Genomic DNA, 18,322 nt, shown 5'->3' on the forward strand with positions numbered 1-18,322 from the left:
GTCTTATGCACTTGTGGGTCCTGGCAAGTGGCAAGTCTGAAATCCGTAGGACAGGCCAGCAGGCTGGAAGCCCAGGCAGGATTTCTATGTTTCAGTCTTAAGAAGAGAACTCCTTTTTCTCCAGGAAACCTCAGACTTTGCTTTTAAAGGCTTCAACTGATTGAATGAGCCCACCCACATTATCAACAGTAATCTCCTTTACTGAAACGGAACTGATCACATCTACAAAATACAGCAACATCTAGAGTATTGTTTGACCAAACAACTGGCCACCATAGCCTAACCAAGTAAACACATGGAATGAACCATCACAGTTACTATAAATGACCATATTCACTTATTTTCAGAAAAATGGGACTAATGATGGAGACTATGTTTTTCTAACTGGAGAAGACAATTACCTTAACTTTTCCAAGATTGTGGAATGGAATGGAAAAACGTAAGTCTAATGATTTATTGGTGTAATTATTTTTTCAATTTTCATTTAATTGAACGTCCACTTCTGCTTTATTTCAAAGAAGTTCAGCACTATCATTTTTTGGATGAAAAACCTATAAATTAAAAAAATCTATAATTATGTAAAATATCCTATAATATAAATAATATAGTGTAAATATGTAAAATTATTATCTTGTAAATCAAGATTGGGAATCACAAGCCAATGAAAAGTTTTGCTCTTCCGCTTAGTCATTGAATGATATGTACCTGCAGCGCAAATACTTCTCAAATCACTGCTTGTTTTGGGGGAAGGAGAGAGGTTCTTTTTTTTAATTTAATTTAGTAATTCTGCATTGTTTGTGTATTTTTTTAAGATGAAATACATTTGAGTTCAGCATTATAGCATTTCAAAATATTTTTAATGTTTATAATTTATAAACAAACTACCTCCAAATAGGGACTGAGGCAGCTTGCAATAAAGCCACACATAAAGCAGAATGACTTTTTTAAGTCATAGAAATTAGGAATCTTCGAGAGAAAAGGAGGCTAATTCTTCAGGAACTATGGTAAAAGGGATTTTGTTCTTGAACATTAAATTTACTTCGCAGCTTCCCAGAAATACAGGCAAAAAAACTGGCGTGGAATATTATCTGCACAACTTTTCTGTAAAGCAAAAACTGTTTTTAAATTTTAAGTTTATTTAACTTTTTTAAAACACACATATCCAGGTACATACACATACATTTGCACATGCATGAGGGAGCGCATGCGTGCACACACACACATTCCCAAGGATATAAGAACCCTAAAAGAATATGAGAAACTGGCAACAGTATTGCCTTTGGAGGGTTAACTAGATGACTGGGTACTGAGCTGGGAGGGAGATTTACTTGTAAACAGAATATAGCTGGATTTTGTTTTAAACCCAATCTGTTATTTTCTTTCCATATTTTCTTTCTCCTTTTAATAGGAGAGTTTAATCCTTTTATATACATGTTGTAATTACTGATACATTTACGATATAATGATATATTATTTGATATATTGAGACCCATTTTGACATTATTTTTCACTCTTAGCTGGTTTATATCTATTCTACCCTTTGATTGTCTTTAACAATTTTTTTTCTAACAGAATCTAAAGCTATCTATTATCTCTCTTCTTCAAATGAGACAATAACTTTACCCATTTCTTAATACCCACACCTTCTATGTTATTCTTGTCTACAACTTGTTTCACCTTCTTCGGAAGCCAAATATAAGTAAAATTTCATTATTTTTATAGTGAATAATTAAATATACCAACATATTTTATTAATTTATTATTATTTTTCCTTCTCACATCTTCCCCTTGGATTTAGTTTTCTTCTTGCTGAAGGTCATTAGTACAGTAGTTCTTAAACAGGGGCAATTTTGCTCTCTAGAGGACATTTGGTGATGCCTGGACACATTTTTGGTTGTCACAACTGGAGGTTGCTACTGGCATCTACTGGGTAGAGACCTGGGATGCTGTTAAACATCCTGCAGTGTACGGAACAGTCCCCCACAAAGAATTAGTCAGGCTCAGAATGTTACTAGGTTGGGAAACACTCTATTAGTAGTTCCTTCGGTGAGGATCTGTGGGTGGTAAACTTTCTTAGACTTTGCATATTTAAAAATATCTTTATTGCACTTTCAGCTGTTAATGGTTTTAGTTGGGTATAGAATTCTAGGTTGACAGTTCAGAATTATGAAGATGTTATTCCATTGGCTTTTGATATCTATCTTCTTCCTTGGCCTTTTGCAGTTTTAGTGCAACATATCTAGATTTGAATTTATTTTATTTATTCTATTTGGCCCTTGGGGCATACTTTCAATCCAAGGTCTCGTATCTTTCTTAAATTTTGGAAAACTTTCAGCCATTATCTCTTAAATTATTGCTTCTCTGTTATTCACTCTATTCTCACTACCCTCCCACAAACTCCTATTAAATATTTATTGGAGCCTCTTGATATATTCTCTGTATCTTGATCCTTTAATTTTTAATCTTTCTGAGCTTATATTTGTATAAATTCCTTAGAGTGATCTTTCAGTTAGCCAGTTCTTTCCAACTACCTACAGTCTAGAGCTTATCCCTATATGGAGTTTTTCTTTCAGAAAACTTTTTTATTGTGTTTTTATTCTGAAGGTTTCTATTTTTCATTCTTTGGGTCTCACTACTCTTATCTCATTCTTTTTTGTTTGTTTTTAATAATTTACCCTTCTTTTTTAACAGATGTTATTCTTCCATTTGTCTCTTTGAGGATACTAAACAACATATTTATTAGCCAGATTGTTCAATTATTCTTTCATTAAAAAAAATGTTGACTTGCAGAATAATTATTTGGGAAGTCTGTCTGTTATCTATCTATCCATCCATCCATTCTACCATCCATCTATCCTCTCACCTCTCCCTAGGTAACACTTTTGCAGTTGCCTCCATGTAGCCTACCTAGGAACCCCAACACCAGTACACATGGTGGGTCTCCACCTCACGATTACCCAGGGTTCATCACAGATCTGGCCAAAGGGTCAGCAGGCAGCTTGACTCAGGTTCTGGATGTGAGGCTGTGCCTGGGGCTTTCTGCCTCTCAGCAGCTCAGCTTTGCTTTCTTCGGCCTCTCTCGCTGACCAGAAAATCCCTGCCCCCAGATCCTGGTTTCACACCCTTGCTGGACCACTTTTAATCCTCATTAACCTCAGGAGCTGGACTTGCAGATCTTTCTCCTGGCTTCCAGACCTGCAGTCCAATGGGCTGGCAGTTGTAGCCCTACTCACAACTTGGCAGTTATCACCTTTCATTGTCTAGGGAGATGTTCTTTTGTGTTTGAGTAGGGTATAGACCTTTTAAATGTTCTCTTTTTTGTTCTGTCAACCACTGCCCTGGAAGATGTCCTCAATTCACGAACTTAGAAGGCCACCTTGACCAGAAGTTAGAAGAATTACTATTTATTGCCTGTCCTTTCCTGTCTTTTGCATTTTATACCATTTTTCAAGGAATTAATTTTTAAAAACCCGCCATCTCAACTGTGCTCTCAGTGAGCATAAAGGTGATTCAAGGTTAAACTTTCTTGTGACCCAAAAGAAATCCTCCCTTACCTGTTTGGAGGGGGAGACAGTTAATGCTCTGTCACAAATATTATCTCCCTGCAATATCTGTCCAGGGCTCATCTGTCCACTGGCTGGCTGTGAACAAAGCTACTGTAAATGCCAAATGGATCACTGCTTTAAGTAAGTGCATATTCCCCAACCTCTACGTGAGATACTCTGTCTTAGAGGAGGGGAAGAAGGATTTTTGGCTGTTGCCTCTGTCAGAATTGATTGGGGATCGGGGGCCTGCTTTTCCGCCTCTTGATCCAGTCCCCAACCAATACCACCCTTGTGTCTGCGTGTGAATAAGATTCTGTGGGTAGCCAGCTCCCCGTTGAGTCTTGAAAAGTCCTGACCATTAAAAAAAAAAAAAAAGACTAAAATCAAGTGTGACCCTCTGGACTCTTTCTTGTCTCCCAATGACAGGTCACTTGACTGGTGGACAGCAGACGAGTGCAATATGATCAACGGAACAGACGGAGATTCTTTTCACCCATTAATCACCAAAGACGAAATCCTTTATGTCTTCCCATCTGATTTTTGCAGGTAAGAACCTGAAAAATAAGTTCTTTGACTGTAAGACCACCAAAAATGTGAGGAATTATATACAGTTGCACTTATTCGGTGAGGGTATGTATGCTTAGTGAGTGATCAACGATGATGGCATATTGAGAAACAGCGAAGTGTAGTGGTTCACAGCACTAACTCCAGAGCCCGGCTGTGTTGGTTTGAATACCAGCTCCACCACTTACAGCTGTGTGACCCTGGGAACATTATTTAACCACTCTGTGCCTAACTTTCCTCGTTTGTGAAATAAGGATAGAAAGAGTTGCCTACCTTGGGAGTTGTTTTGAGGACAAACGAGTTACTTTAATAAAATACTCAGCCCAGGGCCTGTCACACTGTCAGTAACATTAAATGTTAGCTCTTTGTTATTATGGTATGCTCTGTCAGGTGTGAAATTTGCCCTGGTCTTCTTCCGGTCAACAGGTGGTGGCTCCATAGAAGGTAAAGAAAGCATACTGCAGTCCGTATTTCAGAGTTCATAGGTCTTTGCTGAGCTCTAACCTTCCCGTTGATCCCATCTGCTCACACGTGGCCCGCAACCTCTCCCTGGTTCCCACCTGCTATTTCTGTCCAGACGCGCATGATGGAGTCCCCTCTGTGGCAGGAAGGCCTCCTGCTTTGTGACCTGATTCCCAGCTCCCCGTCATCCCTGCTGCTTCTCCCGCCTTTCACCCTAAAACCGCTCAGCTGAGAGGCTGAGCACACAGCCTCCCTTTCCTCTCCCACTCACTCCTGCAAGGCTTTTTGTGAGACTTCTCCTCCATCAGAAGTCATCTAGTTGGGGCTTCCCAGGTGGCGCAGTGGTTGAGAGGCTGCCTGCTGATGCAGGGGACACGGGTTCGTGCCCCGGTCCGGGAAGATCCCACATGCCGCGGAGCGGCTGGGCCCGTGAGCCATGGCCGCTGAGCCTGCGCGTCCGGAGCCTGTGCTCTGCAATGGGAGAGGCCACAACAGTGAGAGGCCCGCGTACTGAAAAAAAAAAAAAAAAAAAAAAAAAAAGAATTAATCTAGTTGCCTTTGATGCTATGGAGTCAATATTCTCAAGGTCAGCTGTTCTTCTGGCTTTCATATCTCACACAACTGAGCACCTCCTCAGTCAGCCCTTCCAGAATCACTATAAATCTCCCTCTTCCCTTGCACTGAATCAGTCAGCAAGTGGGATCCATCCTCCTCAGAAAGAGCTCTCCTTTCACTCCATCCCTGCTCTCTGTGCCATGGTGCAGACCCTTTCCAGCTTTCACGTGGAATATCTCAGTCACCTTCCATCCAGCTGCTCCTTTCAGTCAATATTTGTGAAAGGACTGAAGGAAGAGAAAATATGAGCGCAATGGGTGAGACAAAGAAACTTCAGAGGGCAGTAGGAGGCTTATTAAAGATATGGCACAGAGGAAACTCATTCTTGTTTGGTACCACTACTTCTGAAGAGCCACTTGGCAATGCTTAGTAAAGCCAAAGACGTGCAAACCCCATGATTCCGCACTTCTCTCCTATGAAGGTTCCCTGACCTGAAGAACTCGTGTACATACATGAAGGAGATTTATACAGAAAAGTTCACTGCAACATGGATTGTAGTTAGGAAAAATTGGAAGTGTCAACGGAAATAATAAAAAATCTATAATAGGAATAGAAAAGAGTTTTATTTGAGCCAAACTGAGGACTGTAGCCTAGGAGACACTGATTCAAGGAGCACTTGAATTGTGTTTTATCAGACTACAAAATGGGGGAGACGTACAAAGGCAAAAACCTCAAGGTTGCAGTTAGTTACGTGAGTTGTTTATCAAGAATTATAACTGGAGCTGGCAAGAAGTAAGAGTGCTTGTTAAGCAAGGATTGGTTGGGATCTGAAATGGTTGCATAGTTACAAGGGGAGACCTTGAGACCGTAAGGTTGCAGCTGGCCACTGCGAGCAGATACTGTTTTGAGAACGGCTAGTGGTGTCCTTGAGTTTGATGCAGTTCAGAAAATTTATGTTCACAGTGATGCAGGAATGTGTCTGAAACCACATCCACAATGGCCACCCGGCTCCATCCTGAATGTGACCCACAATTACTCCATTTTGATTTTTAAAAGCATTCTTTACTTTAATGGTTAAAGCAGATGTACAATGAGTGTTTGACAGGCTATGAGAGAGGCTGTTCCCATTAGCATAAAGTTTAAGTTAAATCATGTGTAAGCCAGAATAACTTCCCCATATCTCAATATGTGAAAATTTCTTCCATCCAAAGAAATCTAAGTGCCTGTGAAAAGGAAAATATAAATAAATAATGAGGCTTCCCTGGTGGCGCAGTGGTTAGGATTCTGCCTGCCAGTGCAGGGGACATGGGTTTGAGCCCTGGTCCGGGAAGATCCCACATGCCACGGCACAACTAAGCCCGTGCGCCACAACTACTGAGCCTGGGCTCTATAGCCGCGAGCCACAGCTACTGAGCCCACGCGCTGCGACTACTGAAGCCCGCGCACTAGAGCCCGTGCTCCGCAACGAGAAGCCACCACAATGAGAAGCCCGCGCAACGCAATGAAGAGCAGCCCCAGCTCACCGCAATTGGAAGAAAGCCTGCGCGCAGCAACGAAGACCCATCGCAGCCAAAACTTAAACCAAACAAACAAAAAGTTTAAAAATAAATAAATAAATAAATAATGGGGTATTTGTTTGATACAATATCATGTTAAAAGTAAAATATAGGGGCTTCCCTGGTGGCGCAGTGGTTGAGAGTCCGCCTGCCGATGCAGGGGACACGAGTTCGTGCCCCGGTCCGGGAAGATCCCACATGCCGCGGAGCGGCTGGGCCCATGAGCCATGGCCACTGAGCCTGCGCGTCCGGAGCCTGTGCTCTGCAATGGGAGAGGCCACAACAGTGAGAGGCCCACGTACTGCAAAAAAACAGACGAACAGTAAAATATAATAACCAGAGCCATGTACATTAATGCAATGAATCTTAAAAATATAATGAAGGAAGAAGCAAATTGTAAAAGAGAATATGGTATGCTGTTTATATAACATTTAGAAATAAGAAACAGTGCCACAAGTTGTTTATGAATATCCACATAGGTGAAAGTATAAAGACCTGCATGGGAATGATAAACCCCAAAATCAGGATAGCGGTTACCTCTGGGGACGCAGAGGACTAGAATCAGGAGTGTTGCACAGAGAGCTCCAGTTGTATCCGTAAATATACATTTTATTTATCTAAGTGGTATTTGTTATAAAAGGTACTTACTATGGTATTTTCTCTGTTTTTCTGTTTGCTTAAAATTTTCATGAAAAAATGCTATGGGGTGGGATGTGCAGTGGAAGGCAACTCCTGTAAGTCACAACCCAGGGAGAGATGTGTGCCCCCTGTGCTTCAGAGGTGAAAAAGTGAGGCCCCCAAAGCAGTTCCCCTCAGCCTTCAGATGCCTTCAGATGCAGGGCTGAAGGATCAGTTACCACAGTGTATGTGAAAAGTGCCTTGGCTGTCACTCAGGTGCTGTGCACGTAGAAGGGTGGTTGGTATCATAAGGGACCACTGTTTGAAACGCTGTAACCACTGAAGGCAGAATGATGTTGAACACCATTGAAATAAGCAACCTAGGCAAATACGGAAACTATTTTTATTGGGGGGAAATGGGTATCAAAGTATATATTCTAGGGCTTCCCTGGTGGCGCGGTGGTTGAGAGTCTGCCTGCCGATGCAGGGGACACGGGTTCGTGCCCCGGTCCGGGAGGATCCCACATGCCGCGGAGCGGCTGGGCCCGTGAGCCATGGCCGCTGAGCCTGCGCATCCGGAGCCTGTGCTCCGGAACGGGAGAGGCCACGGCAGTGAGAGGCCCGCGTACCGCAAAAAAAAAAAAAGTATATATTCTAATCAAGTATCTGTCTAATGGGGCACTTTCCCAGGCCTGCAGAATCTACCGGGCCACACGCTTTGCCAACTCTTCAGCTTTCGCTTTGCCTCTGCCTCACCCTGGCATGTGTCCATGCTAGTCTAGGCGACTCATTTCTTTCAGCACAAATATCCATTCTAACTCATTTTCTTGATTTTCTACCCCACGTTATGTTTTTTTCTAAGTCTTGTTAAGATGTTAGCATAGCTGCTGCCTCTTAAACATCTTTCATTATAATCTGTCTCCTACTTTATTACACATTCAATGGGTTGAGCTCCTTTCAAGCTTTCTTTTGCCTCTTCATTTTCCACTTATCCTGTAAGCTTTTAGCCACGTTATACCCAAGAACGGTTGCCTAACTCACTGGTACGGGCAGATCATGCTGATGGGAGCTCACATTGACTTTTTATTCTTACCTCCTAACAGGTCAGTATATATAACTTTCAGTGACTTTGAGAGCGTACAGGGACTGCCTGCCTTGAGGTTTAAGGTGCCTGCAGAAATATTAGCCAATACCTCAGACAACGCTGGCTTCTGTATACCTAAAGGAAACTGCCTGGGCTCAGGAGTTTTGAATGTCAGCGTCTGCAAGAACGGTAAGAACTCAGAGAGGGGACATGGGCAGGAGGGTCTGGATGCAGGATTGGTGTTCTTCAACAGAGAATGTTGTCAGCCCAATAGAAAGAGCGATTTTGACCTTTCAAGAATAACATTTTGGGGCTTCCCTGGTGGCGCAGTGGTTGAGAGTCCGCCTGCCGATGCAGGGGGACACGGGTTTGTGCCTCGGTCCGGGAAGATCCCACATGCCGCGGAGCGGCTGGGCCCGTGAGCCATGGCCGCTGAGCCTGCGCGTCCGGAGCCTGTGCTCCGCAATGGGAGAGGCCACAACAGTGAGAGGCCCGCGTACCGAAAAAAAAAAAAGAATAATAATAATATTTCCTGTAATGATTTTTATTCCTAGATTGCCGTGTTATGTTTTCCCTGGGAAGTAGTTTAAGAGTTTGTTTTTCTTTTTCTTGAAACCGGTCCAGGGCCAGTGTTTCTTAATGTCTGAGCTAATCTGCTCCTTTCCGTGAATGAGGTGGAATGATCAGGGGTGCAGCTGACAGAAGCATTTTTTTCATCACGAGGACTAGTTTTTGCAATCATATGCTGCATAATATTCACAATAGCCTTGCTAGATAGACAGCCAGTAGCCTCTGTTCATAATTGTGGAAACCAGGGCTCAGAGAAGGAACGGGATTTTTATAAAATCCTTACCTCTGAGCAAATTCCTGCTAGAACTTAGGGTCTTCTCATATTTGTACTGCGATCTTTCTGAGGCTACAATTCTTGTTTAAAGTTTCTCTTGAGAAACTCTGTAACTCCTTTCTCTTGATTAAAGTTGTACTTTTTTCCTGAATGATGTGCTAACTTTTGCCCCCGTGTCCATTTGGTTTGAAAATCTCCTTTTGGGATAACCCTCCCTTTCCTTGTCTGATGGGGTCACGGCTCCCAAGCCTGGCCTCAGAACTGTCTGGAGAATCATTAAAAACATCTGTCCCAGGGCCCACCTGCTAGCACCCCAGAATCTGTAGTTTTAATGAACTTCAGGTGATTCTCATGAAGGTGGTACCTGCAAGATTGGGAACCGCTGTTCTGGGGAACACACACCCCTGACCTAGAGATCAGACCTCTCCTGCTGGCTCACTGGGGGATGGTCCTGAAATGGCACCTGCCCGATCAACCCATGTTTCTGTGGTTCAAGGCACACATGTAGACACATTTTTCTTGTTGTTTTGTTAACAGTCTGCTTCCTCAAGAAGTTGATGTCAGAACCAACAGAAGGATTCTACTTTGCAACAGTCATACCTCTTGCTATAATCCTTTTCCTCTTGCCTGTTCTGTGTTCCCAGATGTGGACTGAAATATTACCCTTCAGGACTATCCTCAAGTGTTTTGCATTCCCCAGGGGAACATTCTGGCTAGTGGGATGAGCGAGCGTTCTGGAGTCAGGGGGATCTGGGATTGACTTCTGTTTGTTAGCAAATTGGCCACATTGCTGAAGGAGTGTTCCAGACAGCAGTTTTCTCATCTGTAAAATGGGGGTGATTATAACTTCCTTGGAGGGTTGTGTGAAGGTTAGAGATAATGTATGTAAAACACTCAGGACAGTGTCTGGCCCTTATTAAGTCCTTAACAGATCTTTAAAAATACATTTTAAAGGTCAGTGTAGGAAATTCCCTGGCGGTCCAGTGGTTAGGACTCTGCCCACTCACTGCTGAGGGCCCGGGTTCCATCCCTGGTCAGGGAGCTAAGATCTCACAAGCCACGTGGTGCAGCCAAAGAAATAAATAAATAAAGGTCAGTGTAGGTCACAAAGAAGGAAATCATGTCTCCGTGAAACTGTGTAGCAGCAGAGAGCAGAACTGTGTGTGTGACAAGTGAGGTGTCTGAGCCATGGGCTGGAGGATATGTGAGCAGACTTAAACTACTTGCCGTTAAGCTAATTTCTCCCAAAATGTATTTTCCTGGCAGCAGTTATTGAGTCCCTCTCCTCTTTTCAAGAGCAAAATCTATCAATAGAATAGGTTTCCTTTAATAACTTGCTTCTCTATTTGTTCCTTAAAATGAATAGGAAATTTTTTTTAAAAAAAAAAGAGGAAGAAAAAAACCACAGTGTCTTCCTGTGGGCAGACCTTGATCTAGTCAGAGGCTGCAGATGGCAGGACCAGGCAAAGTCTTAAAAAAATTCTGAATCGGGAATTCCCTGGCGGTCCAGTGGTTAGGGCTCCGCACGTTCACTGCCGAGGGCCGGGGTTCAATCCCTGGTCGGGGAACTAAGATGCCGCAAGATGCCTATTTTGGGTAAACCATAAACAGGAAAGCAGAAAAATAAGGGGGAAAAAAGTCCATGTACTGATAGAGAATTACAGTTGAAACAAGTGCTTTAAAATGAGTCGTCCCTTATTCGATCAGAATTCTGCCTCCATCGCCTGAAAGCTGGATGTCTTGGGGAAATTTTATAACTTCTCTGAACCTCCCTTTCCTCAAATGCAAAAGGAAGGAAATAGTTCTAACTTCGTAGGACTGCTGGGAGCGTTAATTAAAATAATGTGTGTAAAACATTTGTCTATTATAGGTTCAGCAAATGTTGGTTGAAGAATAAATGATTTAGCCAGGACTTCATTTAGCCTGGCTTCATAATATGAAGCCAGGACTTCATATTATGATATAAAATAATGTAGGGGTAAATGAGATGTCAGAAGATGAAGTATAAATCCCTAGCTAAGAGTTGTAGAATATACTTTTAGCCTGCCCCTCTCTCCAACCCAACTTTTCTGTGTATAGCTTTCCCCCTACTGAGGAACTGGATTTGTGGTCAGGAACTTTATATTCATCTTAGACTTTTAAGAACCTCACCATTCATTTCTGTTTTCCTCAAAATGCAGGTGCACCTATTATTATGTCTTTCCCACACTTCTACCAAGCAGATGAGAAGTTTGTTTCTGCCATAGAAGGCATGCACCCAAATAAGGACTATCATGAGACATTTGTGGACATTAATCCTGTGAGTACACACGTCTTCTTGGTTGAAAAACATACATTTTATTCTGTCTATACAGTGTTCACCAGCTTAGCCCTGGGTACTCTTGAGAAGTGTATTGTCTTCCTTCCATTCACATATTCAAGTGGAGGGAGCTCAGCTCAGTGTGATGTGATGCAGAGTCTCATAGCCCTGTAATTAGAAGGCTGAGTTGTATTGAGCTAATACGCAGAAATATTGGCAAACCCACTTTAACAAAAAAGCAACAGTGAAAGTCCCATCGTTGGAAACAACTGGAATCGGACCCAGGTAACCTGGTCAGTCTTCTGTTGCCAAAAGACTGGACCTGAACATACACATATTCCTCTCACTGGGCCACAGATCAGCAGGGTGAAGACATTCTGCTGCCAGGAACGTTTTGGTTGAAATTTAAATGTATATATATTAGCTTCAGTCACTTTTGGCAAAACTCTTTATACAGGTGCTTTTGAGAGTTATTATATGACATCATTAATTTAAAAAGCATCAAATATATACATACTCTAATCCCGTATTCATAGAGGAGAAAACCTAAAAACCATGTTGAAAGGATGTATCATTTCACAATGTGAGAACCTTTCACTGTAGGGACTGAATTAAAGGTGAGATATCTTCATTCTTGGGATTTTGAGCACATGCATGGAACAGTCACAGAAGAGCCAGCACATTCTTTGAGCACAGCGACTTATGGGCATTTCACCATTAGCTACACTCATTGCATTCATATTTGAGAAATCGGTGCTCTTATCGTTTTGTGAATAAGGTCAGGTGTGGTTTTCTCCCTTTTCTCTCTTAGCCATCAGTCAGCTCCTTTTCAGTAGCCAAACCGCTTGTCACCAGGGTGAGGCACACCCCCACCCGCTTGGTGCAGAAGGTGGCGTGGCCATGGGAGGACAATGCTGCGTCTGGCCTCCGGGCTCTGTTGGGTGGGCCTGGCCACAGGTGGGCACCATTCTCTGGCTGTGCCCACGTCCTCCTTGTAGCACTCTGGCCCTCCGCCTGGAAACCCAGAGCCGACAGGGTATCTGCTGGAGCTCCTTCCTGCCGGGGTCCTCTAGGGCTTTGCTATTCAAAGTGACAGCATCCTGCTCAATCTCAGGCCCCACCCCAGACCTACCAAATCAGAATCTGCATTTTAATAAGGTGCCCAAGGACTCGCATGCATAGTCAAGTGTGAGAAACATTGGTCTACCAGGCACCTAACACAATCCACAGTTCTCATTCTGTCCTGGGGAACAGCTTTCCCTCGTCCCGCTCTGCCTAGCACATGTGGCAGTGGCCGCCCTGTTTATCAGAACCACCCAGAAACGGTGCTCTATCGACAGAAACTGTGTGTGTGGTTTTAATAAATCCTAACGTTTTCTTTCTACTTCTCTGATTCACAGTTGACTGGAATTATCCTAAGAGCAGCCAAGAGGTTCCAAATCAACGTTTATGTCAAAAAATTAGATGACTTTATGTAAGTTTCGCTTGTTTCTGCAGAGGCAGAGGGTGGTTTTGCTACATTGACTTTCTGGTGGGGTTGATGTCGAGAGGGGTACAGCCCACTTCTAAGTCTGTTCACCCTGCCCTTCAGGGATGAGGCACGATCAGCATTGTCATGGGCAGCCTTGGTCTTGGAAGTTACTTATTTTACTTAACCAAACACTTACAGAATGCTTTCCATGGATCAACCATTATTCTAAGTAGTTTATATACATTAACTCATTTGTTCCTCACAATAACCCTGTATTACCCCCTTTTACAGATGAAGAAACGGAGACCCAGAGTCTGCTCTTACCCACTCTGCTAAGCATTTCCCTCACCAGGACTCTGGCTGCCTCCCTCCCTCCCTTTCTTTCCACTGCTCCCACCCAGGCCAGCCACAAACCCTCCCGTGGATGGTTAAATACTCTCTGGAGTCCAGTGTACCCACACTCCATCTGCTTAATTAGGATTCTCGAGTATAATCCCCTGCTCAGACTTTTCAGTGGAAATTGAGAAAATGACTTCATTCAATGTTGAATGAAATAGCAGAATGCAAAACTGTAATACATATCTATAATATATCTATACTTATCTAATCTTTCTGTCTGCCTATCTATCATTCAAACTTGGTTGGCTCCCCCCATAAAATTTGCCAGGTTTAAGCACATGTGTTTGGGATCTTTCTAGAAAGCAGATGTGATTTGTAAGGATGCATTTTGTGTGTGTATTTCTGAGGGAGTATAATTTAGTAGTTACAATCTAGAGCCTTAGAATCAAAGTGGAATTCCAGTCCTAGCTCCACCACTTCCTCATGGTGGTCCTGGGCAAATTACTCCGAGCCACCATCTCCTTATCTTAAACCTGGGACAGTAATACCTACTGCATTGGGACTACCATGAGAATTAAGTGAGATAATGTTCCCAAGACACCTGGTACAGAGCTGGTGCATAGTAAATGCTCAGTAAGTGATTGCTCCAGGCTCTTGTAAAGACAATACTGAGTAGCCTGATTATAAAACATTCTGAGGAATGACAGCATTGTTCTGCTAGAACCTCCCCTCCAATAACTCTTGGGAGTATGGTAATCATTTTGATGAATTTACTTTTGGCATCTTGTGTTTTGGTTAAACACACTTTACATAAATATGCAACACTTTGAATTGCTAGACTGTTTGTGATCTAACTGCTGATTATTAGGTGTTTGCAGATATAATAAGAGGTCTGCATAAATTCCAGGTAATTTAATGAAATAACTGGGCTGGCATTTTCATATAAACTTGTCTCGCCAGGCCAGTGTGCCATCCTAATGAGGATGTCTATAAAATAGTCTCTTTTTTTGTGTTTGTAGTGAAACGGGAAATATTAGAACCCTGGTTTTCCCAGTGATGTATATCAATGAGGTAAGTCCTGGGAGGGAGCCACAGGTACGTTTTACCTGTGGAAGCTTGGGGAACTTCCTACTTCTGCAATTGTAGCTATGTGTAATTTAAGATGTGAGAAAGGGGCAAAGGTGATTTTTTTTTTTTTTTTTTGCGGTACGCGGGCCTCTCACCGCTGTGGCCTCTCCTGTTGCGGAGCACAGGCTCAGCGGCCATGGCTCACAGGCCCAGCCGCTCCGCGGCATGTGGGATCTTCCCAGACCGGGGCACGAACCCACGTCCCCTGCATCGGCAGGCGAACTCTCAACCACTGTGCCACCAGGGAAGCCCAAGGTGATTTTTAAAAACCTGTTTGTCCTCAGAAAATTTCTGTTTATATGTTTACATGAATCTTCCTGTGTCTGAGATTTGAAAACGACAGAAAGAAATTTCCCTTGTCAAGAACATTATTTGGGTGAAACTTCTTTCTGGGAAGCTGGTTATGTAAGCAACAAAATGCAAAGGTAATTAGTTTACCGTTCATTAGTTGAGGAGAAAAAGAATAAAAAAGAGCGTGGCGTGCTTGAGAAATGATTAAATAAAATGTGATACATGCCCATTAATTGCAGTGATACGTGGGTGCCTTATCCTTCATCATAGCATAGAGTCTTTTCTACTTTCTGGTTCCTGTCTTAGTTCAAACAAGAGGAGTTTCTCTTGAGAAATATTTCTTTCACAGTGTACCCACAGAAATGTTATCCCTAATTGTTAGGCATAAATTGAAGTTCTGTAAAGCATATTCTGAAAGCTCATAAAACATCCACTATTTAAGACACCTGTGATAAATTCTTTTCTGAATCACATATCACATTTACTGTAGTTATATCTCCTCAATTGCCCTTCTCTCTTTCACCCAGTTTTGAGGGGAAACTTGCAGAATTTTCCCCCTCAAATTCATGATCGGCTGGCTTCCATTGTTAACAGCAACAGTTGTTAAAGTTTCATGATTTTTCTCTCTTCCCTGAAAATATTTGTTCTTTGTAGAAGATTTAGTAACAAAGATTAGCAAGGAAAGGGAAAGTTCAAATGACTTCTCGCAAAACCTGAGCCAGACTGATAAATTGTTTTATTTTTAATTAATTAATTAGTTTATTTTTGGCTGTGTTGGGTCTTATTTGCTGCGCGGGCTTTCTTAGTTGCAGTGAGAGGGGGCTACTCTTCATTGCGGTGCGTGGGCCTCTCATTGCAGTGGCCTCTCTTGTTGTGGAGCACGGACTCTAGGTGCGCCGGCTTCAGTAGTTGTGGCTCACGGGCTCCAGAGCGGAGGAAGCTCAGAAGTTGTGGCACACGGGCTTAGTTGCTCCGCGGCATGTGGGATCTTCCTGGACCAGGGCTCGAACCTGTGTCCCCTGCACTGGCAGGTGGATTCTTAACCACTGAGCCACCGGGGAAGCCCCTGATAAATTGTTTTTAACTTGCTTTATTTTCCTCAGCAATACGTCCTAAAATTTTTTTTCCAAAACAACTTTGTAAAAAAAAATTTGATGTTTCACATCTTGTAAAAGTAACGTGCTCTTTATAGAACTCAGGAGATTAAAAATTGTATTTAAAAAGTGAACTGCTTGATAAGCAAGCCCATCCCTCAGAGAAAAGTGCCATTGACATCTGCTTATGTTGCCTCAGTATTTTTCTGGTTTTGATATTACATAGTTGAGACCATACGGTAGATACAGTTTTATATCCTTTTTCAACTTAGCATTGTATTGGTAGCCACATTGATAAACTTTTGAAGGGTTTGTGATTACAGTTCTAAGACAAGGCTTTTATTGTTTCATAGGAAGAATTCAGGCAGTATTTACCATTTATAGGACCTATTTGCAGTTGCTCCTGGGTCATTATGGTTATTGTTTGTGGGGAGAGCCATGGAAGGAGGGCGTTTTGAAAGTGTGGAAGGGCCCTGTTCTGCCAGCTTACATTCATTGTTGCACCATATTTGAAGTCCCCTCCACCTTAACTTCTGCTTTGACTTTTCGTTAAAGACTAGATTGAGTCCAGGGAATGATGGAGTGAAACCCCATGCTTTTACTCCCTCCCAGAAAGAACTTGACTTTTCTCTTCTCTAGAAAAGGAAAACATTAGACCTGGAAGTGACCTTGGAGACTGCTCTCCCACCCCTTTCCTTCCAGAGGTGGAGACTCTGACCATGATGGGCCTTCCTCTGCAAATTGAGCCTAAATTAAGCCCAAAATCCCAGTTGTTGCTAATAATTTTTATAGAATTAAGTTCTTCAGATACCTCACAGTTTAAGGTGATAATACTTTTGCCCTTAGTTATCTGGAATTCTGGTTAGCCTCAAGACTTCCCTGAACACTTTCTGTCTAGACCTCTGGTCCCGATCAGTATAGATCCAACCAAGAGAGAAATGATGCTTTCCACATGCCATTATTGGAATATTGCATTCATTCATTCATCTAATCAAGAGACATTAATTGAGCACCTACTGTGTTTCAGGCGCTATACCCAGTGTTTAGTTGACTGAAATAAAAGTCTTGCCTTCAGGAACCTCACAGTCAGGAGGAGACAAACAAGTAAACAGACAGTTATAATGCAGAATGTGGAGACAGTGATGGAAGATTTTAGAATGTGAGATGGAAGCGCAGAAAAGGGGCCTTGAACCAGGCCAAAGGAGACTTCTGGAAGGAAGTTATGCTGAGTTGGATTTTGAAGGGTGACATGGAGTTGTCTGATACAAAAGAAAAGCTGATATTATCTCAGTATTTCTGAATACTTTCCCCCTCCTTTTTCCCACCAATTTTGAGTAAAACATGTCTTCAGGAGAAAAGAGACATCAGTGAATAAGTGCCCCCTCTGGTTATTCTAACTTATAAAAGGATTTTCAGTATCTCTGGTTTGCTAACAGGAGGACATACCCAAATTGTGTTTAATGGTTTGGAGGAAAGATAGAGCAAAAAACTTTACACCCTGGATATTCAGTAATCAAGGGAATACTGTTTTCTTGCTCCTCCTCGCAGAGTGTTCTCATTGATAAAGAGACTGCAAGTCGACTGAAGTCTGTGATTAACACTACTCAGATCATCACCAACATACCCTACATTATCATGGCGCTGGGTGTGTTCTTTGGTCTGATCTTCACCTGGCTTGCGTGCAGAGGACAGGGATCCATGGACGAGGTGAGCAGTGGCTGGAGGAATGTCTCCCTTACTGAATAACGTTCCTTGAGGACTTCAGCTGTGCTTCACTGAAGGGCTGTCAGCGGGCTTATTAGGGTGGATTCTGAGGTTTTATGCTGGGCGCAGTGATTTCATGGTTATATTACTGCTGGGCCAAATGAGAGGCAAGGGAAGTGTGTCAAGGTGGAGGGGTGATAGAATGGTATTTTCCAGTATTTCAGGCTTTCTTGGTAGGAATGGAACCCCTGGGAGAAAGCATTATGTCTTTGCAAATAACCTGAAAAAAAAGAGGAAGAATATAAAACAGCTAGGCACCCGGGCTTTCTTGTCAGACTGCCCAGGTTCAAATCCCAGTTTGGCCACTTAATAGCAGTGTGACCCCAGAAACTGTGCCTTGGTTTCTCTGTCTGTAAAATGGGATGATAATTGAGCCCCGCTTAGGAGTTTTTTGTGAGGATTTGATGATATTTTAAACATAAAGCACTTGGCCCAGTGTAAGTATTTAGTAAGAGCTCAATAAATATTAGTTATATGACAAAATAGCTCCATAATTATAGAGCAAGGCAGCCAGAGATCTGCTTGGAAAGAATCCCTGGTTTATCAGAAGATACCTACCACTGAGTCGTCATTGCATAATAAATGATGGGCACAGGGGAGTAGTTCCTCTCCTGGAGGGGTGGGAACAGCCCCAAATGGGTGGGATAAGTGGTTAGGTTGCCTTCCCTAAGTGACCAGCAGGCCAACCCAGGGGTCTTAACACCTTCA

General features: G+C 42.7%; 1 protein-coding gene across 3 annotated transcripts in view; it reads left to right on the forward strand.

The window, feature by feature from the left end:
- SCARB2 (scavenger receptor class B member 2) overlaps positions 1 to 18,322 on the forward strand; it is a 68,378-nt gene that overhangs the window by 46,390 nt on the left and 3,666 nt on the right. For all 3 annotated transcript variants that reach the window (XM_060147989.1, XM_060147988.1, XM_060147990.1), the window contains 7 exons: positions 348 to 439; positions 3,972 to 4,091; positions 8,404 to 8,573; positions 11,409 to 11,527; positions 12,928 to 13,001; positions 14,357 to 14,408; positions 17,399 to 17,557. In XM_060147989.1, the coding sequence (XP_060003972.1) occupies positions 348 to 439; positions 3,972 to 4,091; positions 8,404 to 8,573; positions 11,409 to 11,527; positions 12,928 to 13,001; positions 14,357 to 14,408; positions 17,399 to 17,557 (786 nt within the window). The remainder of the gene's footprint in view (positions 1 to 347; positions 440 to 3,971; positions 4,092 to 8,403; positions 8,574 to 11,408; positions 11,528 to 12,927; positions 13,002 to 14,356; positions 14,409 to 17,398; positions 17,558 to 18,322) is intronic.

The sequence above is a fragment of the Lagenorhynchus albirostris genome, chromosome 4, assembly GCF_949774975.1.
Source record: "Lagenorhynchus albirostris chromosome 4, mLagAlb1.1, whole genome shotgun sequence".
Lineage (NCBI taxonomy): Eukaryota > Metazoa > Chordata > Mammalia > Artiodactyla > Delphinidae > Lagenorhynchus > Lagenorhynchus albirostris.